The sequence below is a fragment of the Panicum virgatum genome, chromosome 2K, assembly GCF_016808335.1.
Source record: "Panicum virgatum strain AP13 chromosome 2K, P.virgatum_v5, whole genome shotgun sequence".
NCBI classification, from domain to species: Eukaryota; Viridiplantae; Streptophyta; class Magnoliopsida; order Poales; family Poaceae; genus Panicum; species Panicum virgatum.
The window spans coordinates 5489042-5514665 of NC_053137.1; the positions used below are offsets into that span (position 1 = coordinate 5489042).

At 41.3% G+C, this 25624-nt stretch overlaps 1 protein-coding gene, 2 long non-coding RNA genes and 1 other non-coding gene across 5 annotated transcripts; 3 read left to right on the plus strand and 1 right to left on the minus strand.

Annotated features, from left to right (window-relative positions):
- Positions 1-1550: 1550 nt before the first annotated feature.
- LOC120662893 (probable polyribonucleotide nucleotidyltransferase 1, chloroplastic) lies at positions 1551-12528 on the minus strand. Its single transcript, XM_039941952.1, has 24 exons — positions 12161-12528; positions 11771-11839; positions 11165-11271; positions 11024-11066; positions 10861-10944; positions 9977-10041; positions 9711-9867; positions 8872-8928; positions 8247-8360; positions 7476-7736; positions 7148-7222; positions 6407-6520; positions 5915-6007; positions 5068-5246; positions 4509-4692; positions 4353-4400; positions 4177-4249; positions 3513-3586; positions 3315-3422; positions 3151-3245; positions 2945-3008; positions 2730-2783; positions 2597-2638; positions 1551-2359 (listed from the first exon to the last, which is right to left on the minus strand). The coding sequence occupies exons 1-24, from the start codon at positions 12410-12412 to the stop codon at positions 2102-2104; spliced, it is 2670 nt and encodes an 889-aa protein (XP_039797886.1). The 5' UTR covers positions 12413-12528; the 3' UTR covers positions 1551-2101.
- Positions 12529-14235: 1707 nt separating this feature from the next.
- TRNAG-GCC lies at positions 14236-14306 on the plus strand. Its single transcript has one exon. It is a non-coding gene; the product is annotated as a tRNA-Gly (tRNA).
- Positions 14307-15678: 1372 nt separating this feature from the next.
- LOC120662901 lies at positions 15679-19687 on the plus strand. Of its 2 annotated transcripts, XR_005670240.1 has the most exons (4): positions 15679-16096; positions 16396-16499; positions 17890-19014; positions 19434-19687. It is a non-coding gene; the product is annotated as an uncharacterized LOC120662901 (long non-coding RNA). The 2 variants fall into 2 exon arrangements; XR_005670239.1 differs by having other exon boundaries at positions 17890-19687.
- Positions 19688-22025: 2338 nt separating this feature from the next.
- LOC120662912 lies at positions 22026-24998 on the plus strand. The gene is made up of 4 exons (XR_005670241.1): positions 22026-22502; positions 23113-23759; positions 23853-24069; positions 24729-24998. It is a non-coding gene; the product is annotated as an uncharacterized LOC120662912 (long non-coding RNA).
- Positions 24999-25624: the final 626 nt, after the last annotated feature.

Below are 25624 nucleotides of genomic sequence, written 5' to 3' on the forward strand. Positions count from 1 at the left end.
GACGAGGCACACAAAAAAGAGGGTAGGAGGGCCCTATGGCGGCTATGGCTCAACGGCGGCGAGGTGAAGCGGGTGCCTACCGGTTGGGCTGAGGAAGAAAGGCCTAGAGCGTTGGCGAGGCGCGGCCGTGACCACTCGGAGCTGTGCCGTGCCGAGCAGGATCGTCGGTGCAGGGGATCGGGGCGCCGGCTCGGTGATGTTCCAGCGGGCGGCGTCCTTCCTCGGCGGCTCCTCCTTGCTGGCGTGGCGGTGGCGCACCTCCTCCTTTCCTTCTCCTTCTTCTCCTCTCCTTGCCTTCCTTTGCTTCTTTCCCTCCCTTTCTCCTTCCTTGGTGGCGGCGATGGAAAGGGAAGACTTTCCCCCGAGGCTAGGGTTTTGGGGACGGACGATTGCGGTTTTAAAGGAGGCTGGGGCTTGGACTTGGGCATCACGGCGGCACGGACGCCGAGGATTGCCCCGCGGATGGCGGTTCACGGACGGGGCTACGTGGCGCGCATCAAGGGCATCTCCGCTTCGAGGTCGGGGTCGCAGGCGCGGGTGGTTGCGCTCCCGCGTCGCGGAGCGGGGACAGGCGAGCGTCAGCGGAGCAGGTGAGGCAGGGCTCGGCGGAAAAGGCGGGCGCGCGCGGCAGGCGGTGTCGTCCGTGTGAGCGGCGTCGGCGCAAGGCGTGAGGGGGAAGAGATACAGGGGAAGGGGGAAAGCTGCCGGTGGGTCCCCACGGTCAGCGAGTGTGGGAGAGGGGTGTGGGGGTGCGCCGGTGAGGTGGTGACGGGCTGGGCTGGTGGTGGTGTCGGGCTGGCACGCGCGGGTTGGGCTGCGGGAGATCGGGCCGAGGTGCTGCGCGGTTTGGGCTGGGAGGCGTGCTAGCGGGCCGAAGGCGGGGCGGATCGGGCCGCGCAGGGTGGAGTGGTGTGCTGGGCCGTGAAGCGAAGCAGGCCGGGTTAGGTGGGCTAGGGGAGAGGTTAGCGGGCCGGGTTTGGTTTGGGAGGTTAGCAGGCCGGGCTGAGGTAGGTTTAGGAAGGGGTTTTTTGGGCTGGTTAGATGGGTTAGGGCCTGTTAGTAGTTAGAGGTTTAGTTAGTTTGTGAATTTAGTTTGAATGGCTATTTCAAACTAAATTCCACTCAATTTCATACAAAGACAATGAATACTAATCGAATTCAAATAAACAAGGTAGATCCAAAAAGATGCAAATAAAACCAAATAAATCACGCTAACATTATAGTCCTTGTTAATTTGTTTTTAATTTACTAGGAGTTTGGGATAGAAAAGAAGACATTCTTAAGTTATTCTAGCTATTAACACTTCCACACAAAAAGTTTTTGAAAACTCGCATTTTTGAAATTTATAAGATTCCGTAAAAATTACAGGATGTTACAGTAACAATGGCATCCCGCATCCGTATAAATGCTGAGGGTTGGAGTGTTGGACTATGAAGAACACAATATCATGTGTACAAATCGAATGGGTCTCCTCAGTACTGGACTTACCCGCTGACGTGTGGGCCCGAGTGCAGTGGGGCCCACACAACAAACCCAGTCTCTCCTCTCAATTATACCGGGCAAGACTCAATTATTATTGACCATCACTGTATTCTGTTTAATTCCAACATAGCTACACTCGCTGCTTTCAGCCCACAGTCCACAACTCAGTAAAAAGCAACACATTGTGAACAAAATTTGAATTTCAGCAATAACAATTTCTCATAAATCCCTAGTGTGCTAACTTTTTTGTGGAACTAATATTTAAAGAGCAATGAGCTACTTGTTGCAGCATCGTGTACTCGTGTAGATCCCACTTCTAGGAAACTACAGCCTTGGTCAACACAAAAATCATGGCGTTGTGCAGCCCATTCTAAAATACTGCATGATGAAGCTGCACCTACCACATACTACAGATGTATTTCACAAACTCTGCCCACTCTGCTTGTCGTCAGCATCAATCAATTCCTCTGTATGATCCAATCTCGACTTCTGTCTGAACTCTTGTTATGGACTGCCTGCCTTACGACCATCATATAGGGGCCCCTTAGTGTATGGATCCTTTTAACTCGGCCAGTCATGTGAAGTAACCATCTGATTAAAGCGCTAAGTTGTTCGTGAGCTAAGTTGCGGTTTCACTGCCTTGTGAAGTAGCTGGAGCAGCGGCACTCTTTTCAAGAGTCTTTGTTGTGGCATTTTCAGCTCCAGATGGCTCAGACTGCTTCTTACGTTTCGGTCTTGTTGTCATCTTGATAAGATCATCTTTCTGCGGCACCTTTTCTTTTGTTGAACCACTTGATTGCTGCTTGCTGTTGGATTCTGAATCCGCATCAGGAAGCAAAGCTCGAGAACTTAGTCGAAGTTGACCCTTGTCATTTATCTGGTTCAGATAATCAAGAAGGCAAAACATTCAGAAAGGGATCATATCATGTTCTCAGATAGCTTAACAGATGGCAATTCTGGAGGTAGGGATTGTATCATTAGCAGTTTTGCATTGCCTACAACCTAGAGAAACAGCTAAGATCACCTTTAATCACCTTTATTTGCACTTCGAATTAGGCAAGATAACAAATATAAACCACCCCAATCCATGTTGAATTTAAAAAGAGCTACCAACCTCAATAAGCTTGACATCTATGCGATCACCAACTTTAAAAGCCTGCACAACATGCAGTGGATTGGATTACTTAAACAAGCAGAGGGGGATATGGATTCGAAGCAAATGAAACAAGTTCATGATGTTTCCTCACATCCTCAGCCTTGGCCAACCAGCCCGAACTTAACTCACTGATATGACATAGACCCTGCACATTGAGTTAAGTAAAATAAATTATGGCAGCAAGACTATCAAAACTAAACTGAAACAAACTTTCAGGAGAACATCCCGATCTTTTGTGAATTATATACATGTGATAATTATGTCAAAATGCTGAAACTAATTGGTTAATTTTTAACATCTGCCCACCTCCCGCCCTGGAGCAATTTCAACAAAGGCACCATACGGAGCTATTGATTTGATCTCACAATTCCTGGGAAATGAGTTTCCAAGAAGTGTGTTAATTCGTAACCTAGAGAAATGGTTAGGAGAAAGCAAGCAGGGTAATTAATTGAACAAGAGATAAGAGATATTTTGAGAATGTATATAAAATCCAAGGGGATAAACGCCGATACCTATAAATTTCTCCAACTTTTGGAACCATGGTAAGGTTAGCTATTATAGTTTTTGATTTCTCTAAGCTTGATAAGTCCCTTGCGGTAATTTTTACCTGCCACGAGCATTTGTCAGATAGTATTTTAAGAAGGCTAACTGGCAAGTATCACTAAGTTCTCCGTACCGTGCCATCATCTCCGGTATCAATAGCATCTACTCCAGTCTCCTCAATTATGCTTTTTATTGTTTTTCCACCAGAACCAATTATTAAATTCACCTTGTTAGGTTTGACCTTGAAGATCAATTGTAATAAAAACATGTTAGAAAGTATAGTTACAAGATAGCATACGTAGTGTATATACTTCATGAAGAAAATAATAACCTTCATGACATGAATTAAGGGAGCATGTCGAGATAGTGCTTTTGATGGTGGAGGCGAAGATTTTGACATTTCATCTGAGGAAGATAAGCAGAATGTAACATCAGATGGGGGGATGATCTATGCAAGAGAAAAATGCAGAAAATGACAGTTTCAACATTGAGCATTCTATGGAACAGAGAGGAGATGGTTATTATTGTTGGTCATTCAAGGATAATTTTAATATTAAGAAAAGTTCCAAACATCTTGTGACAAAATCGTTCAGTAGTGACATTAGTGCTCACAAATTTAGTGGGGCTGATGTCATGAAAATTGATCAATTCGAGAATTAGCATGATGTACCAGCACAAAAGACAGCAGCTACTGCATAAGTGCATACCCTATTTTACATGCTGTATATGTATACTAATGTGAAACAGTGAAATTCTGATCCATAACAAGCATGAATAGGTCTACGTTTTTGTTTTTTCTGCAAATGCTGAAAAAGTTTCGAAATGGGCTCAAAACTGAACTCCAGCAGTTGCTATGCTTTCATATTCTTCCTTTTCATTTTAACCTAAAGCTTAGTTATGAATTATGATGTATCAATTATCACAGATTTGCAGATAGCTGCGGTGAGCACACTGAAATGTAATAAATGTTGATGTCTAGTTTAGCACAGGCTTACTCAGAATATGCTGTCTACCATCCCTTGCCTGAAGGAGTGCTTGTTCCATCACAGGTAGAGTTATCCCCACCACCTGCCACAACAAATTTTCTAAAAGGCTAACTTAAGCACTGTAGCAATGCGACATAACAGCAAGCTAAATGAAAAATGCTTGCATTTATATATAGTCATATAACCTTGATGTCCATCTGGAATGCAGTTATACCACTTTCATTACCAGCAACCTGCAACAAGATTTGATTGGTAAGAAGACTGAAAGATGCAAGCAGCACCATACTAACCTTGCTAATGCATTTCCAAAGACCAAATTCTGAATACAATACAAGTCACACCTTCAGATCCATGTCACCAGAGGCATCTTCAGCTCCAGTAATATCAGAAAGTATAAGTGGGCTGCCATCTCCACCAAATTCTTGTGTATCAAGAACCAAGCCCATTGCTATTCCAGCAACAGGAAACTTTATAGGAACCCCAGCATCTTGAAGTGCTAAACAACCTCCACAAACAGAAGCCATGCTGGTGATATATCAGAGATAAAAATATTAGCAATTGAGGAGAGTAATCAAAAGTGCATTTGTCAACTGTAAGGAACAAAGAAAAAGGCCACTTGTTAAATGTGTGAGAAACACTGGTGGACGTTCAGGCAAACCTGGACCTAGGACTTTTTTTTTTGTCTCAAAGCCAAGGAATGTTAATTTTTGCACCTGACTAGGTAGCGGAATCTATATATGTAACTCCCAAGCAGACATCAGGTAACAGAACATAAAAAAGTAAAATAAAATGCTGTGCCAACTCTCAAATAGTTCAGCAAATTAAAAGGAGTGTAGAATTTTCTCTTGCCAGAAGAAACAAACAAATTTATGCAAGCTAAGAAAAAGAAGATAATAGTACCTGGATGAGCCATTACTTTCAGTGATAGTACTCTCGACACGAATAGTGTAAGGAAAATCCTCTTCTGGTGGTAAAATTGGCTCCAGTGCCCTTTCTGCAAGCATCCCATGTCCAATCTCTCTCCTACTAGGTGCTCCAATTCGACCAACTTCACCAACACATGATGGAGGAAATGAGTACTGCAGTTTGTCATATAAATTAGTTGGCAATGCAGAGTAATCTCATTATCTAACTTCGTTGAAAACAAAACTTCAAGCTAGAAAATGGGGACACTATTTAGGACTGTTTCACAAGTTAACAATGAAAATAGTAAGCATGTAGCCTTTAAAAATAACTTCAAAAGATGATCCTCAAAGGTCAAGAAAGAGCTTGGATAGATACTCGTAGACACCCTGATCAATGATCATGAATAAAATCTCAACGATAACTAAATATAAAAATTAGCATTCGCACAGATGACAATTAAATAGAAGATAGCATCTTGACAGCTCATATTTACTAGGGAATTAGTAATGTACAAATGAATTTAGCTCAGGTTCAATACCATCAGTTAAAATGGTAGCAGCAACAAGGTAAGATGCGATCCACATGTTTCCCTTAGATAACAAATGTTAAATGGGGCTAATATATGATGGCCCGTTACTTGCTACCCATTCTATTCTCACATATCTTGTTCAGAAATATGGATCTGAAGATTTCCTTTTTCTCTCTCAAAAAAGGACTAGCCCAAAGATTTCCAATGAATAAAACTATCCAAAAACAAAGTATAACAAATGAGAAACATAGTAGGTGGGAGTTGGCCTAGCAGGATGATGTAGCATTCAATCAGCAAAGGCATTTCGCATACCTGAAGATAGAAGCTCTTTGAATCCTCAGTGTCTACAAGGTTGTCAATTCGCTGTGCCATTTGATAGCCACCTAAAGTCACCACAGCCAGTGACTGCATGATTGAACAAAAGAAAAAGATGAAAAAAAGAATGATAAAGGAAGCGAATCTGAGTGCATTTGACTTGAGTTGAAACAGCATGTCTATTAATAAACCAGCAGAAAGTATACAGCTTTAAAATACAGTTACTAGTTGCACTCTCTATTTATTAGAAACAAAGTCCTCAAAATAAAATGCATCAGCTAAAGTTGTAGGAGTTAATGATTGAGATAAGATTAGCTCTTACAGATGAGGCGCATATGAATAGAATATACCAAATTTCTAAAAACACTGAACAGATAGCAAGACTGGCAAAAGCAGCATATGACAAATACAGTTATAAGACCAAGTCATTACTATGTGAAATCAGAAATGACAGTTCAACAGACTCTCAAATAAAGTGTATTACCTTACCTGTGTTTCCCCCCTCGTGAACAGAGCACTACCATGTGCTCGTGGAAGCAACCCACATTGTGAATGAATGGGTCGAAGTTCCCAAGGGCTCCGTCCATCACTTCGCTTTCCGCCCTGAAATTGAGATATTGATATTCAGTACTAAAATTTTCTTATTCGACCAAATGAAAAGTCCCAAGAAACTGTGGTTACCAACAGAATGATATATGTCACTAGAAGTTCAATAGTGAAAGAGAAAGTCGCAACAGACAACATTACTTCTAAAATACAACTATAATTTTAAACCTACGTTGAAGAACAAAGGCATGTACCACAGTGCTATATCATGCGAGCACCCCTTTTTTGAACTCTATATTGGTTTCACTACTAGGTACTAACCTGTTTCGCCAAAGTGCATATAGGTGTGATAAAAAAAAAATCTTTTGTGGCAAGGACTACAAAAGTTCATCTGATATTTCTTAGTTTTTACACAGCTGTGATCAAATATATGTGCTGCACAAATGGAGATATTGCAAATCCATGATGACTGATGATAGTTTATTATCAAGACTGCAATGCACCCCATGACCCCAACATTGCAAATCAGAAGTCAAGTATGCGCATGAAAGTTTAATCTCTAACAAGTTCTTTTAAGCAGAAAAAAAAATCTTAACACGTTGACATAATAGATTACAGGAACCATCCTGCTAAGCTCACATAAACAAGCGAAGTAAATCTTCATGTGATAAGTGCGCCCAATACCTCTACAATGCGTCGTCGTAAATATTTAGATGAAACTTCCTTGAAGACTAGCTTGACATCAACTTCAGCAAATAGCTATATAGAAGAAACAGTGGAAATCAGTATAAAATGCCATCTTATAATAGGTATGAGGTGCTAGATTAAAAAGTCAAGCGAGGCAGGAAAAAATAGGGGAAAAACAAAGTCTACTTACGTAAGAAACTTGAGAAAGTTCCTAAAAAACCTTTACGAGACAAACAAAGGCTTATCTGAAGATACTATATCCAATGTTTTAAAGAAGCATTTACATAAACCACATCTTTAACGAAGACAAAACATTAACCATCACCTGACAAGGGGGCTTCCTTGAAACCGGCTTGATGTGAACATCACCTTCATCTACTTCTCCATCCACTATAACTTCATCCTCATCTTCATCCTCAACAATATCATCCAAACTTTCAGTGACTCCTAATGAGCTATCTTTGGAAACATACCCTTGTTCAGAAAGTATAGTTATAACTTTATCCTCCAATGCTGAAAGAGCTTTCCTTCTGGGAATCTTTTCTTTTATTTGTAATGCCTTCACCAACTCATCTCCAGAAATATCCTGAACAACATTAGCAGTTTAAATCAGCAACCCGATCAAGAAGATGCAAAGCAGATTAACTCTTCGTTCCTATGACATGGACAATGCCTATAGGCAATATACACTTGAAAGCAAAATGGTGTTGCATAGCTACTGTTTTCAACTTAAACAGGCTCATGAAGTTACACTGTCAATGATTAAACAAGGAAATGATCAGCTGGGTTCATTGACTTTTAGTGATTTACAAGACTGCCCAACTGACCACATGAAAGAAGAATATGCAGAACAGTAATACTATTTATACAAAGGAGTGGTCACTGGAACAAGCATATGAAGCAAATGAAAACCATAAAACAAATAGGAACTAAGAAAAAGGGAGTATAAAAAACAGCATTATAGTCACTTCGCCACAATTCTAGACAGTTCAGTTATTGTTTAGCTACAAACAAGCGTATTAGGTACTTTTAGTTGAAACTATCAAATTAAACCATTGACCGGTTAGTAAAACAAAGAGCTGTAGTATGTTCGTACTTCAACGTGCCTGTAGAGTTCACGAGGCGGGAAGTTGATGGCATCAACCATCTTCTTCTTTCCACAGTTCTGGACAAGAACATCAATTGCTTTGCAGATTTCTCGAATTGCAACCTGATTTCTAGATATGTCAGAATCACAAAAAGATGTATAGACCAGGACAGAGTTTGTGTTTCAGACTATCAGGTGTAAGAACTGGAATAACAAGAGGTAAGAAATGAACAATTACTGGCAGATAGCAGCTCTTCTTAAAGGAAGTCTATAAATGAGAGAAGTTCTGGATCTTGAGAAATTCAGAAAAGTAAGGGGGGGGGGGGGAGTGAACTTAACATTTTTGGGTTGCTTGTGCTGGGTACTAAGAGAGGTAACATAGCAGCAGAAAAAATTACAAATATAACAAACTAAAATCTCTACTGTTAAGAACAACTAAAATACATTGATAAACAAAATGAGGAAACAGATAAATCTATTATTTGACAAATATTTGAATAATTGATTGTAGACTAAAGTGATATGTGCTATCATCTTGCCATATTTAAGCACTTCTTTCATACTTACATTATGGAGCATTTTAAGTGTTATGTTCTATCTAAAAGCATATCTTATTGGTAAGACATAAGCTAACCTGCCCAGCTTCCACAGCTTCAAGCAGCTTCTCCTCAGTCAGAAAATCACAGTAGCCCTATGAAAGACTAGTCAGAAATCAAGAGATAACCATAACCTCAATTATAAAAGGTACAAAAACAATGAAGATAGTTGAGCTGATTTGAGGACTATCAACTTGGTTTAGCACATGAACTGATGAACCTAAATCATAACTATTTTATAACAAAAGAAAGGCAAAGTAACAAAATACAACAAATATAAATAAGATGAGAAGCTACTCATATTTGCCTAAAGAAGCTAATAAGCCCTGTAGAACAACAGAACATCGGTGAGCCAAAAGGTATGGCAATAAAAAATTAAATATTTTTTACTTTGATCAGATCAACCGTCGCCATAAAGCATCAAATTTTTTTGGTTATCACAAATGCATAAGCACTGTTGTAATTGTTCTAGTGCAGTACAGGTAAAATGTGAAATAATAAGGAAGCATGCAGAAAGCATCAACAAACACAGATTCAATTCATGGAGATTGCTGCCAATTTTCTATCCATATTATTCCTATTTGCATCCTAGTTGAACTAAATTTCTGCCACCAACCAAACAAGCCCTGATACAGCTGCTGGAAGGATAAAATAAGAGAGTGAAGCTTAAACCTAGAATGACATGTTTCTGAATCGATGGTATACAAATGAATAGTGCCAATTTCTCATATCCAAAGTTAAAACCTATTGCTAAAAATGAAAGTGAGGATATATACTGCTAAATGCAAGTATCACATGCGAAGATGTTTTCATCAAAGGAAAAAAAAATACTTGGAATAGGGTGGAGCACGTATGCAACCAAAGCTTCAGTACTAACCTCAATCATCAATATGGCACTATCAGTTCCAGCCATCATCAAATCCAACTCTGAATTCTCCATTTGTTCAGTAGTTGGGTTAATAACAAACTGGCCGTTAATCAGGCCAATTCTTACTCCAGCAATTGTTTGTTTATTTGGAATTTCAGAGAGGGCCCTGCAATGAAAGATTTGAGGTAAATAATAGTATCTTGGAGATAAAGCGCCATTTAAACTCGCACGAAAAAAAAAGAATACATCATTTTGATATTTTTCATTAGACCTACACGGCTATACCAGCAGCTGTGATAGCCAAGCAATCCGGAGAGTGAATGCCATCGTAACTGAAGACCTGCAGTAGTCAGAATATCTCATCTTATCGAGTCATTGATGGAGGTCATCATGAAACAACATCAAGGAATAGGCAGAAAGTACAATAGCAAATATGATGTTTGAAGCTTGGCCCATGAGCAATAAAGATGCCAATAGAAAAGGTAGGCAACCATGGCCCATGGGTTTCTTTGGTTGCAAAGGTGGGTTCATATTTCTTTTGTTTGTTGCCAAAAAAATAACAACAGGAACAGATCATTAAGCTTTTGATAAGGGAACAACCAAAACAATTGTACTTGCGAATAAGAATAATCACAACTGATGCTATGTCATACCTAGCTTCTACTAAAAGGCTCTGTACAGGTCAGCTTGCATAAATAACCATATAACAGTCATCTATGAAGATTGCAGATAAGAAGTATGCAGCATGTCAGTTTCAAAAGTAGGAACAATAGCCTTTTCAGTTTAAGTCAGATCTTATGCTTAGTTTCTGCTTTTTTCAACATGATTACAAATAACGGGTATTTCAGCTCTAAAGGTTCAATTGTGAATGGGATTGCCCAAGTTATGAATAAAGAATCCAATCTACATGACGTTATGCATAAATTCGCCATGAATGAGAAAAGTACAATATTAAAGTTGCCACCGTTTGTAGTATTGTGAGATTACTGCAGGAAGTTGATGCTATTTAGAAAATACTAAGACAGGTTACAATGAAAGGAAAGAAAATATGCAACTGATAATGAGCTACTCATATAGCTCTAGCACATGTTGCAGGAAAGTGCAAGAACATACGACCAAACTCAGGCAATATCAATGCAAGTTAACTTTTAAAGATTACCCAGGATAGAATCTGAGTTTCATAGTAGAAACCCTTGGGCATAGTAGGTCGCAGGGGCCTGTCTATCAATCTGCATACTAAAACCTGCAATGGGAGCAAGAAAGAAATTATAATAATCCAACAAAAATAATAGTTCAATAAATTTTAAGTTCTTATGGTAAACCTCATGGTCTTTTGCCTTGCCTTCTCGTTTGAAGAAACCACCACTGGAAACAGTTAAAATATAGAATAAGGTTGCATCAAAAATACAAAAGCTGAGGGTGGAAATGACAAGGATGCCAACACCAGTTTTAGGTTTCTGTACCTAGTTCTTCCAGCAGCTGAAAGGCGCTCTTGATAGTGAACCGATAAAGGGAAAAAGTCTGAAGGATCATTTGGAGTATCGGACAGACAAACAGAACAGTAGAGAATCTGACAGCACAGTTTGAGGTTCCAGTTAGACATAGAAACGTCTACAAGTCAAAATAATGAGATTAAAAATATTTGGGATGCTTCAGTCTTCATCGATTGAACAGGAAAACAGCTATGGAGAAATAAAATTCAGACTACAACCTCCTGTAGAACTTGGGGAAAAGGCAAAATTATGCTATGCTTAGGCAGTATGCTGTCCTCCAGAAAGGAATTCATGAAATATGGTACATCAACGAGAACATGAGAAGAATCATGGTCAGACCAGTCAATTTGGCTGCCATACACATAGTAACATTATACATCAAGGATAGTGGCCAAGTCATGGCACATTGTATAACAAGTCTTCCACCCCTTCAAATTACTAAAAACATTGAGATGTTGTGCTCCGATGAGGAATTCCGAGAATTTTACCAGATAATTGAATGCACTTAAGCATGATGGTAAAATTTCTTAAGACGCGTATGTAGTAGGCCAGAGATACTAAATTGTGACGACTTACTGTTTCACCATCAGTGACCATTACAGAAGCGCTCGCTTGCCTCCCGATGTGGCCCGTTTCCACCAGTATCTGCGAACAAAAATGTGCGACATTGCAGTGCTCACGCTGTGCCATCAATCAACCGAAACCCATGATGAGGAGCAACAAATAACTTCAATGTGCGTATGCAGTTGACATGGGTGCACAACCAGGCATTGCTGGTGCTCTTCACTTTTGATAACAACAGGAATGACACTCTGAATTGCACGTGCGAACCCAGCAAGCACGAGCACCACAATGCACTGCGCATGGACACACTGCGACGCAACCGCTGCGATTCGCGACGCCTGGACAGAGCACCGCGCCACAGTACAGAGCTCGGGGGGAAACTTGCAGTTCATCGGCGCTCACCTCGCGGTCGCCGACGGGGATCCTCACGGAGAACTTGGCCGGGCCGGAGCTGCTCGCCTCCTCCGCGACGGCGGCGGAGGCCCTGGCTACCCCATGCCTCTGCGGCAGCGCCCTCCTCCGCGGGCGGCGCGAGCACGCGGCGCGGGCGTGGAGCGGCGGCGCGGGGTGCGGCGGGAGCGCGAACGCGAGGTGCCGGCGGTGAGGCGGCGGCGCCGGGAGGAGGAGGTGGAGCGCGGCGGGGCCCGCGAGCATCTCGAGCGCGGAGGTGGAGGAGGAGGAGGCGCGACGGCGAGCGCGGCGGGTGTGAGGGGAAGGGGGCGGGAGACGAGAGGGTGGCGACGCGCCCACGAACCTTATCACTTTCTCCGCCTTCGTTTTGCCTTCCGCCGTGTGGGGTTTTAAATCGCGAGATTTTGCTGCCTACCTGCCTGACCCTGGGGTTTTGGGATGCTACCATTCGAATTTAGGGCATGTGTTTTTCAGGTTACAGCTTTCTATCAGCCTGTTCCGTTGGCTGGTTGGAAGTCACTGATTCACTATAGTGGCTGGTTTTGTCATAGGTTATGTACTATAGCGGCTGGTTACTATAGTTGATACTTTCAGTAGAGACTCGAGTACCCGTAGTCATATATAATATGCCGGTACTATAGTACCAACCAGCGCTGTCTACCGAATTGAACAGGCTCTATGACGGCACATGAGTAGACTAGTAACACGATCACATCCGTACTAAATTTCTGAGTTTCGTGCGAAATATAAAATAAGGCTCCTATATTTAGAAAATACAGATAACTAAAGTGTATTTAAACTTCATTAGGTAACAATTCACGGCATCGCTTCTACCTCAGGCCTGCCTCACACTAAGCCGCTAATCACCGATTTGTCGATCATTTTGCTGTGTCGGTCTCTTGCATCGATCGAATGCAAGCGTAGATACGCTGTCGCACGACTCGAGGCCATCTGGTGTCGTGCGGCATGCGCTTGGCCTGCCGTAGAAAATTAGAAATTAACTTACACTTAGATGCGCAAAAAGCTTATCAGGGACCCCTCAAATTTGGAGTCCATTGTCTTCCCACTTTTTGCACCGTATGGTCATGTTTGGTTTGGGGTGAAAAAAATTCACGAAATTTTTTTGCTCCTTTGACCACTAATTTAGAGTATTAAATAAAGTCTAATTACAAAACCACCCGCAGAACATCTGGTAAATTCGCGAGACCAATCTAATAAGGCCTTTGACCGCACGATCAGAGCATGATACTGTAGCATCATTGTAGCAAACATAAATTAATTACTGTCATTAGATTCGTCGCGAAAAGTTACTACAAATAGACTACATTTAGTACTCCATGCATATAAGATTCCCTTTTCGCGAAATTTTTACTATAAAAACCAAACATTACCGTACACGCACATGATGAAGATTATAAAATGATACCAGCAACAGAAGGAATAGAGATTTTCATCTTAGATTTGTATCATGGTTTTTCTTCTTATAAAAGAAGAGAGCCATGATAATTACGTGCGTGTGTTTTTAAAATGATAAAAATGTTACGTATTTATCATAAAGATGTACTAGTTTACTTCAAGGTACGTATTTTTATCCGTGCGTATAGAGAACCGTTCAAATGACCACCGGTAAAGATTCTTTTTTAGTAGTATAAGATAGTACTTTGTCGAGTTTATCTAATCTGTCATTCTAAGTCAACATTTTGAACTTCTAGCTCTTCACCGCACCGTTATAAAAAACGCATAAACACAATATTTGTTGCGGTCGTCGTTCTTGCTAGGGATTTTGACAGTGGACTGCTTGCATGGTTTCCAAGCATGTGCTCCAATTTTAAATCCGCTCTTGTCCATAAATAAGTTATTATCCATATATTGTAAAGTCCATACGATGTATGGTTATATTTGTAAAATCTTCGGATAATCTATCTGTCTGTCAATTTATCGTGAAGATTGGTGCAGTTTACTACAGCACGTGATGAGAGGGAATTGACATGATGTTTGTAGAGTAGTTCACTTGTGCACGATAAAAACCGTATTTGTAGAAATGAATTTCTACAAAATTTATAAAGGCACCAGTGGTCTAGTGGTAGAATAGTACCCTGCCACGGTACAGACCCGGGTTCGATTCCCGGCTGGTGCATTTTTTTCCTCCTTTGTCCTTTTTCTCAGCCCATTTTGTTATTTCCTTCCCCTTTTTTTTGTACTGTAACAGGAAGATTTCAACCATTCACGTACACATACACATGTACATCTTCCCTATGATTTCAAGTAGAACTGAACAGCTAATAATTCGAGTGCAGTCAAGTAACTGAACAGCTAATAATTCGAGTGCAGTCAAGTAACTGAACAGCTAATAATTCGAGTGCAGTCAAGTTCAGACCGACAGAACATCTTCACCAGAACGCATGTTCAGAATTCAGATACGCTGCAACTTCGGTAGCCGCCAGAGTACTTGTAACAGTGCACTTTTTTTTCCATGCAGTTTTTTTTCCGGTTCACGCATCAGCATATTAGCAAGGAGGAAGAATTGCACCTGCTTTAGTCATTAAAGTTTCGTTTCCGAAGAAACTTTCAGTACTTCACTCTTCTGAGCTAAAGTGTCAGGGCCTCGTCCATGCTGAAGCAGGACCGGAGTCGCATGATCCAGTTCAGTTCACAGCACAGAGACAGCACTCTTTCTGCTCACCACACACGGTAGGCTGAAAAAGGACATCAGCTCAAGATCAGTCTAGATACAACACCATCAAGCTACATTCATGATCCATGCTTTGCTAACCCATTGCATAATAATGTTGTCTCGGTCCGGCGGATTGGTTTCTTGCTCCAATGTGCCCAGCAAGGCTCGCCAAGCTCATTCGCCGTACGCACACCGGCACTCGGCCCGCCGTCTGCTATGCTATGCGTGCTCTGCTCCCTGCGGCTCTACCACCCATCGAATCCATTCAGCATCTTGAACCGATCAATTCATCTTTGAAAACTTAGTTGTAAGGTTGTGTTTAGGTCGCGAAAAAATTTAGATTTTGATACTGTAGCAAATTTTGTTGTTATCTGACAATTAATATTCAATTATGAATTAATTAAACTTAAAAAATTCATCTTGTATCAAACAGTTGTACTGTGTAATTAATTATTTTTTCAACTGTATTTAATGCTCTATGCATATGTCCGAAAATTTGATGTGACGAGTACTGTAGAAGATTTTTTAAAAACTAAACACGGCCTAAGTATGTTTGTGAAATAAAATGTTCATTGTCCAACCTAAGCGTATCTTATCTATACTATAAAGGCTGAAAGAATTGAGTTGTTTTCTCATCTACATTAACTCAGCCATCCCTCTCACAAATTTTTACTTGAAGGCCCACATAGAAGAGCTAGATGCTGGACAGGATTTGATGGAAGAAAAAACTACATCAACAAAATTGTTTCTGCCAAAATTCGTTGTTTTTTTACACCACGGCGACGCATACCCGCCCGCTGTACCCGCCTCATCCTCGCGACGCCCCTCCCCCCGACGTCGCGCCCCACACTGCCCAGGAGGCACCCTGCCACGCCGCCGCCCCCGACGTAGGTGCCTGCCTCCGACGCCGCCGCAACCTGCTCAGGAGCCAGCCTGCCACGCCGCCGGTGTCTGCCATCAACGTCCTGCTCAGCGTACGACGACGCCTACAAGCTGGTCAACAAAATGTGGATCAAGGGCCGGAAGCCTACAAGCTGACGACGACGCCTACCACCTGAACTGAACTCTGCGTTGCCGGAAGGCCGGAGCAGCCTTCATCACCTGCAGAGAAGCTGGGCTTGGTGGGGCTTCATGAACAGGGCGTGTGGGGAGCAACTCGCTGGCGGCTGGCCCACCTATCTCTTCACTGTTGCCGGTGAGGCCATCAACAGCTAGACCCGCACCACGGCGACTCCTTTGAGATGACCGGCAAGGTATGCTTGCTTGCTTCGGCCCCCTCTCTCCCGTTCATTCCCTCAAGCCCTGCTTGGGTCCCGTATGGAAATCCTTTATTTGCTGCTAGATTGGTAAATCTGGGGTAACAATTAGGACATAATCACTTGTCTACTGATTAGACATGTATGTGATTCTTTCTAACAGCAACATTGATGTGTCTTGGTGCCTTGTCCTATGATACGGAGATCATTGTTGAAACGATTGCTTTTGCAGTTAATTCAAGTTTGAGTTCAAATGATTGCTAGCTACTAATTCTTTGTCACCTCGGCTTCTGCAGCATCCTGCATGGTAGATGTGGTGGCCAGCTTTCTTCTAATTAGTCATGCCTGTGTCAAAGGCTCGGTCATCCAGATTTTAATCTCAGCTGCTCTAGCTTCCATGGTAAGGCTCCACAGTTCCTTTATTTTACAGAAGGGATGCAATTGTACTGCTCATCATGTTAGATGACCAAATCTATACTATAAGGATCCATAGAAATTGAAACACTCCTCACCAAAATTAGTCCCCATACTCACCTCACAAACCACCACTTTGAGGCCCACATGTAAGCATCAAATGTTTGACAGCGAGCTTGGCAGGCCGAAAACGCCGCCCACCCCGTTCATTCACGAGGGCGCCCCCCCCCTCCGTCATTTTTTTTCACCACGACATTCTTTACCCACCCTTGGGTACCCGCGATCCTATTAGCCATCGGGCGTGAATTACTCCCGTAATGACGTCTACCTTCCAAAACGCGACGTATCGCCCTCATCCTCCCTCGCGACTCCGCCTCCCCCGATGCCCTCCGCCTCGACGCGCGGCCCTCAGGACGCCGCCCAGCCCCGACGCACAGTCCTTGGGGTGCCGGCTCTGGGCCCCGCCGACACCGTGCGTCGCCACGCCCAGACGCCGATCCACCGGCCTCGTCGTCCCTCCCTCCACGCCGCGGCCACACCTGGCCACCGCCGAGCCCGCGCGGTGCGCCGACGCCGAATGTCGCCATGCCTGGACGCCGAACCACCGATCTCATCGTCCCTCCGCGCCGCAGCCTCTTCCGCCAGAACCCTAGCCTCACCTCGGCCACGATGGACGAATCCGGCTCAGCCCCCATCTCCGCCTCCATCGCCGCATCCTAACCCCTGCACCTGCGCCGGCGCTCTCACCTCCCTCTCGCACTCGCTGCCGCCGCCGCTCCGCGTTCCCCTCGCGCGCGTCGTCGCTGCCACTCTGCCGCGTCCCCCATGATCCGCCCTCGCTTCCCTGTCTCGCTCGCCACCGCTGCCGCCACTCCGATGTCCCCCCCTGCATCATCCCTGCCCATCGGCCACCTCTCTGCCGTCACAAACACCAGGACTCCGAGCGATGAACCATGTGGTGCTGCCCAGGTTTCGGATCTTCCCCTTCCATCTTCCAGATACGAGAAGGTAGGGAGAGGTAAGGTCATCCGGCTCTCGCCCTTCTCCTCGCTTTGTTTATTCTCCTCCTACGAACTCTGCTACGTAGGTGATAAATCCTGATACCGGTTATGCAGATACGCATTTGCAATGACAGCATGCTTGGTTCAGGTACTATCTTCTACGGATGCATAATAGTTAAATGTATGGAAGAAAAGTTCCCAGGCTTTTGATTGTGAAACTATGTAAGAGGGTTAGGTTTTTGCCACTGCTTCTTAATCTATACTAAAAAAGAATGCTTGCATGCTTTACTTCTATATTGAGACAGATGATTACACATTGCTCATATCTACTGCTATCTTGAAAGAAACAATTACACAATGTTTACGGTATTGCAGGAACTTGGCACCGATAAAAATCTCTATGCACTGGTTTTTGGAGAATCAGTTTTAAATGACGCTGGATGCAGAAACTTTTCTTTACTCAATATCCTTTTGTTTAAATTAATAAATTAGTTCTGCTCATGCTTACATAACTCTTTTGCCCTTTTGTGGTCTGTTAATTAAGGTGGCTATATCCTTAATTAACTGGCTTCTTGCAGGGTCTGTTAATATTTTGTTGTAAGATCTGTGGTCCTAAGATATTAGTTTGTGCATAGCTTCTGAATTATCACTATAAGTTATTTATGATTTAACTGGCTTCTTGCAGGGTCTGAGAGGACTTTATGCAGGCTTTTATCCTACAGTTCTTGGATCAACTGTATCCTGGCTTACCAGACCATATGGGAATGAACTTTGATCAATCTTGTGTTTAATCAATTTATTATTTTCTTTGGCCGAATTAATTGACAACCTTATGGTGGGATTAATTGGATATTATGGTTCTTGGCCATTTTGCCATTTAGGTAAAAAGAAATAGTTTTATACTTTACTCAATTGTCCATCTATATTATAGATAAGAATTTATGATGATAAACATGTTATGATGCACATGTATTCATCAGTTACAAACAATAATGTTTCAAGCTAACAGATTATATCAAAGATATGTTCAGATGCTGACCAATTTCTATAACTTTATTTTGTAATACTATACTTGCAGAAATGGATGGATCACTGATGTTTTAAATTTTCTAAAATGTCAAATCGATAGAGATTGAAGCTTTCTCATGCACAAGGGAATAGTTATTTTGTTGTTGGTTGCCTTCTATTCATCAGTAATGTGGTGTTATAAGTGGCCCTAATTCACTCTATTTTGAAATGCTTAAAAGAATGTTAGAACAGATGCTAGATATCTTTTCTGGGAGGAGTGCTCCTTTGGACAATATCATGGCTAGGTGTGAGTGTATGCAAGAAATGTTGTTTCAATATCATTTCTCAAAATCTATATTCTTTGCGTATTAGTATATATTTGATGATTTCCTCATGTCAAGTCCCATATCATTCTCCCATGTCCATTTTAATTAATGGTTCATTATATATATCATAGGTCCATGTTGCCACTCATTTATTTTGGTGATGCATGTGCATATGTTTGCCTTCTACTTGGAGTTCCCAGAAGCAGAGTATGTTGTTTGAGATACAATGCATTTTTAACATGCAGAAATCTCGACCAGGTAGCACTGATATAAGCAGGGTGAGATGTACTTCTGTTCTTGAACCTATAAGCCTTCAATTTTATTTTTAGCAGTACATGTATGCTTATGTGGTATCATTATCCCTTTGGCATACAAAATAAGCAGTGTCATTGATTAGGTTGAATTCCATCGCCTCTTTTCTGTCTCCAACTTTTGGAACCCTTCTTTTCATTTTTGAATTTTTACTTATTTCTTTTGGTTTTTGTTCAAGAATAGATGTAAGCTTCTTCAATAATTAGATTGTGTTTGTCACTGGCACAAATGAAAAGCCAACATAATAGGAAATAGTAAAATGTGTTCCTGCAGTGTGATATAGTGTATAGGCACTTTGCCTGTTTGCCACATTCCCCCTTTTCTATTGTCTTGAAATTTTCCAACTGCAGAACTGTGTCCTAGGTTGTGTGTAAACATGATTGGTGTATTTGTTCCACCTATGATAAAATATTGATGGAGAGATATAGGGAGCAGAAGAAGGACTTGCACATGGTCTTTATTGACCTCGAGAAGACGTATGACAAAGTACCGTGAAATGTCATGTGGTGGGCCTTGGAGAAGCACAAAGTCCCAACTAAGTACATTACCCTCATCAAGGATATGTACAAGGATGCGACGACGTTTGTCCGGATATGTGATGGCGACACCACTGACTTTCCTATTAACATAGGCCTACACCAGGGGTCAGCTTTGAGCCCTTATTTATTTGTTTTAGTGCTGGATGAGGTCACAAGTGGATATACAAGGTGAGATCCCTTGGTGTATGCTCTTTACTGATGATGTGGTGCTAGTTGACGAGAGTAGGGCAGGGGTTAATAGGAAGTTAGAGCTGTGGAGATGCACGTTAGAATTGAAAGGGTTTAGACTTAGTAGGACCAAGACCGAGTACATGATGTGTGATTTCAGCGCGACTAGGCATGAGGGGGGAGACGTTAGTCTAGATGGGCAAGTGGTGGCCCAGAAGGATACTTTTCGGTATTTAGGATCGGTGCTACAAAAGGATGGCGACGTTAATGAAGATGTTAAGCATAGAATTTCAGCTGGCTGGTTGAAATGGCGTCAAGCTTCTGGCATCCTTTGTGACAAAAGGGTGCCACAAAAGCTAAAAGGCAAGTTCTATAGGACAGCAATTTGCCCGACGATGTTATACGGTGCTGAATGTTGGCCTACAAAAAGGCGACATGTCCAGCAACTGAGTGTAGCAGAGATGCGGATGTTGCGGTGGCTTTGCGGGCACCCAAGGAGGGATAGAGTCCGAAACGAAGCTATTTGGGATAGGGTCGGGGTTGCACCAATTGAGGAGAAACTTATACAACATCGGCTGAGATGGTTTGGACATGTCCAACGGAGGCCTCCTGAGGCGCCGGTGCGTAGTGGGGTTCTTGAGCGGGTCGATAATGTAAAGAGGGGTAGAGGTAGACCTAAACTGACTTGGGATGAGTCGGTTAAGAGAGACCTTAAGGATTGCAATATCTTTAAAGAAATAGCTTTGGATAGGAGCGTTTGGAGACTAGCTATCAATGTGCATGAACCATGACCTTTATTTCTTTTGGGTTTCATCTCTAGCCTACCCCAACTTGCTTGGGAAAAAAGGCTATGTTGTTGTTGTTGTTGTATGCTAAAATATTTATAGCATGTCAGGTTAAAGGAGCATTGCATGCTATCCATTCAGGTTAGGATGAAAGATCACTGGTTTGCATGCTAAGGTTCTACAATCTGCCATTATACTAATTCTCCTTCCCTTTGTATTACAGTTTAACACAGAATTTTGCAAGATGGATGTTAGCATATGTAAATATTGGTTGATGTGGTTTAAGCCATGTGTCAGAGAATGCCGAGACAGCCTCAACAGGATCAAAGGCACCTCAATGGCGATAAAAGGCTGCTCTGCAAATACCCTTGTGCGGGCGAATTAACGTCACCTCTTATCAGGTACATCTTTAATTAGTTCATGCATGGTGGGCAGTCAACAAAATCACCATTTATTGACATTATATTTGAAGCTTCAAAATAATGTGACTAATTTGTTCATTTTGGAAATGATCTAATGCTCTATTGTTCAGAGAATAGCAAGTAGTTCATTAAGATCATGGCTGCACACATATTCTATTTTTGGTAGTCAAGTTCAAAGTGGGCCTACATGCTTTGCGTAGAATAATCAATTTAGTTAGATATGGCCACCAGCTCACCAAAGAGTTTGAGATGTTGCTTGGAACATCATCATACGCTCCAGAATATTCTATTAGGTTTCTTTTCTTATTCTTGCTTCTTTATGCCACAATAGTTCTGCAATTTTTTTTTATAAAATTAACAGTTTTGTGATAATACGTAGGATCCTGACAAGATTTTTTTAAAAAGAAGTGTTTATTTGTTCACTGCGAAATACCAATTCAGGATGATACTTATTCTCACTTTTCTTCTGGTGTTGCTTTGAAGCTGCTACATTATGGTTTAGTTCTATTCTTGTTGCAATAGGTCCATATCGACCTAAGTTGCAAGATAGCAGTGACGTCTATCATGGTGCACACTTTAGGATTTAATTTGAATATTAATTTAATTAATATATAGCTTAATGCTTTTATGAATTAAAAGCTAATTATATTTTTTTAATTACGTGCGTGTCGCACGTGCGTCTACCATGTAGCTCAAGCAAGCTATTGGACTCCACTATTCAGTTTGATAATACATATTTTGTAATGCAGAGATATATATTTCAGTTATGAGAAATAATTTCCCAGAAACAATTTCTTGTGTGATATTTTACATCTATTTTCAGATGTGTAGGTAGGTCGCACCCAAAACACTTGTAGTGATCCCAGACTTATAGTAGAAAATTGCCCCTAATCCTGCTTATTACCTCCTAATTTCCTGGGTTTCATATAGTGAGTACTTTGCAGTTTGGATTATACTTCTTGGGTTTTGCACATATGGTTTGTTTTCGGAGGAAAGACTGGAATGCTTCATAGCTCTAAAGTGTATGATGTCATAGCTGAGCAGGTCAAGGTCCTGAAAAGGTTCAGGACATTGCATCTCACTATGGTACTATAAGCCTGCAAATGATTAATTTCGAGGATCACATGTGTTTAGTTTCAGAATCAGTTTGAGCCCTCTATCTATTGATTCTTTTAGTATGAGTTCGAGCCCTCTAATTAATTCTTGAACTAATTCTTTTTTCCACCAAGAACATAGTAGAACTAGATAGTTGGATTCACAAGATCTGTTAGAACAACTACCAGCACTGCAGCAGGTATTGTACAGACTTGTAGGTATTTACAGGCACCTCCTCATTATTAGTTATTGATGCCATCCTGGATGCAGTTTCATTGGATGGGGAGGGAGCAACTGCTGGGCAGCAGTCAGCCGCCAACTCATTGTAGCCAGGTAATTGACTAGCCACTTACTCTTTGGATACGATGTACGTTGGACAAGTATGTACAGATTTGTCAGTTGTCTACTAGATGTGAGCTATGTGTATTGGGAAGGAATACTTGATTGCTTATTCTAGATCTTTTTTTGTATTTGTCAAATGGCTATAATAAATCTATTTCTGTTGTCTCCCATAGTTGAATGTTTTATTAAAGTTGTAGGGATATTAATCTTAGCCATGGTCTTAGGTTTATATCCTTTCTGATTTCTGAAGAATGCAGCTGTAGCTACAATGTACGTCGGACAAGTATGTACAAATTATTGCAAACGTCTTAGTAGAATTTCTTTTTGCTCGGTACAGCTATCTGACTTCTCAATGTTGATTTGGTTTCCGCTTTACTGTAATGGCATTGAGTCCTTTTACCTAAAGAACATGAAAAGTCCTACCATTTCCATTTTCGTGTGGATAACATGGAGGTAGCTATATGAAGCTTTTAAGCGCAATCTACCCAGAGACCTGGTTAGCTTTGATTGTCTGATGTCCATATATATGAAAAAGAAATATAATTCTTGATTCATGACACTAAATTTTGTCTGACTCTGATCAATATATGTTATAGTGTAGGATCTTTGGTTCAGAAATGATGGTCTTGTTTGCAAAATAGTAAAGGAGCACGAACGGCATGCTGCAACTGCTCTGTGTTCAGAAACTGCCACGCCGCCGACTGTTCCCCACCATCACGGCCGCCTTTGCCCCGATCCGGCAGCCGGGGTCGACCTCTCGCACCGCCCCGCGACGACCGCCTTCGCCCAGCTGGAGGGCTTGTGGTAGTGCAAACAAGCAGATGATGAAAGTGACATCCCTCCAGCAGATAGTCTTTGTTATTGCAATGTCTTTTACATTAGGCCATGTTCCAACTTGATTTGTCATACATACATGCCTTTTTTTTTTGCACTGCTTGGTCTGGCAGCTGAGGCCCGCGAGTGACATCATGACAATTGCTGTTTTCAGCCATGAGGTGGTCCTTTTGTTTTGTGATACCCAAGCAATCTGGACAGATAATGCTGATTTGTACTTCTGTATACAAAACTTGGATGAATCTAAAAAAACTTCAGTTCGCAACTGTAAAGCTGACTATTATGTTTATATTCCTGCAGTTTTCTCACCATGAACCTTTTGTTACCCACGTCTTAGTAACATGAGGAGTTGGTTATATTGGATCACATGCCTCTTTAAGGCTCTTCAAGGATAACTATCGAGTTACCATTGTGGTAACCAAGACTTTCTTTGTACCGACTGTGTGAATTTGTTTGTTCTTTTAATCTTTTCTGCTGATGCGCATTTTGGTTCATCTTACTCTTTAGAGGAAACATGGGAGCAGTAAAGGTTCTGCAGGAGTTATTTCCGCAGCCTGGGAGGCTACAATTCATCTTTGCTGATCTGGGAGGCTACAATCCAAAGTTTTGTTTTTCACTTAACTGGCTCCCAGGTCAACAAGATATTTGCTGAAAATGCATTTGATGCTGTGATGCACTTTGCTGTAGTTGCTTATGTGGGTGAAAGCACACTGGAACCCCTTAGGTAAGTCTATAGTCGTTACCTTGGTGACAGTTTGACACTTATATCTCGGTATCGAAGATCAACTTATTTTATTCATCGATACCCTTTGGAGAATGTCTAAAATCATCCCACCAACATTGGGAAATCGATGCCAACCATTTATTATTCTATCATGTGCACCTTTGCAGTAGAACTAATGAACAAATTGCCTACAGGCTTGCTGATATTATTTTTCATATTGTTAACCTGTTATATATCTTCTTCGGAAGCTATTTTGATTGATGCTAAGCTATTTCTACATGGATTCTTTTTAAATTTTCTTTTCACATATCTGTATGTAAAAATAATTCATTGGAATTGAAGGCACCGTAATAATGCTAGGAATGATCATTGGTTTGTTCGTTTCAATTGGTTGATGGTTTTATTAGGATGGTAATTTGGGAATTGGGAAGAGCTAGCTCTTTAAATTTGGGAATTTGGGAATTTGGTTGATGGTTTTATCCTTCTTAGAATTAGGCAAGTGTTGCATAACCTAATCATTCAAGTTTTAGTTGTTGCATAACCTAACCATTCAAGATCTTGTAGTTCTTTTTTTGTTCTATTCTTTCAAATGCTTAATTTTTTAATGCATTATTATTCTCTATACAAGACATATGTGCCATCCCAGTTTTGCACCCAAGATGTTTGATATAACGAGGGGACAAGGCAGGCATGGCCAGCGACTGGTGGGAAAGCATGCGGCAAGTCAGACATTGCCTGTCGAGGCCCTAGGAAAGAACGCAACTTCGACTCCTACTCGGCGAGAGCTATTTGGAGCGTTATTCAGTTCGTTTGCAGTGAATAGAACGCAATGCATTATTGAAAAAGCAGCTGTGTCCGTAGAGATATCATATTTCGAACATATTTTTATAATTATATACTCATACATAATTACATACCATTATGCACTATCTTATACATACCATTTACCTATTTTTATAATTATATACTTTTTTTCATGTTTCGAATATTTTGTCTATTTTTACCACAAAATTGAGACTTCGTTGTTTGTTTTCACCATATATAGTTTCTCAAAAATGCTTGTTGCAATTAAAATTTAATGTGATTACTTTTTTGTAATTTTATTTTTCAAACACATGCAATGTCGCACGTGCACCCTACTAGTACTAATAATTAGTTTTATTTATGTACTTTCCAGTCTAGACTTGAATATATTTCGATCCGCAACACAGGCTGACTTACAAGTGAAGTGCGGTGAATCCCTTTTCCCTACCATCCATCATATTCATAGTTTTTTTCCTATTGTATAATTGAATAATTCTTTTTTTTTTGTAATTCCTAATTGTGCAGCAAGTTGTGCTTTTGTGGCTCCGATGAACTTCTATGTTGCTGTGTACGCATCTAAAAAAGATTCAGTACATGTTTTGGTGCTTAAGGGATGCTATGATAATTGAAAGAATCCTTCTTATTTGTGCAAACTAATTTAAATTAGGTATTACATCCATTTTTTGTGATTCAATACATGTTTTGATGCATCTGTAGCTCGATTTGGTGGATGTTTATTTGAATTTTGTGA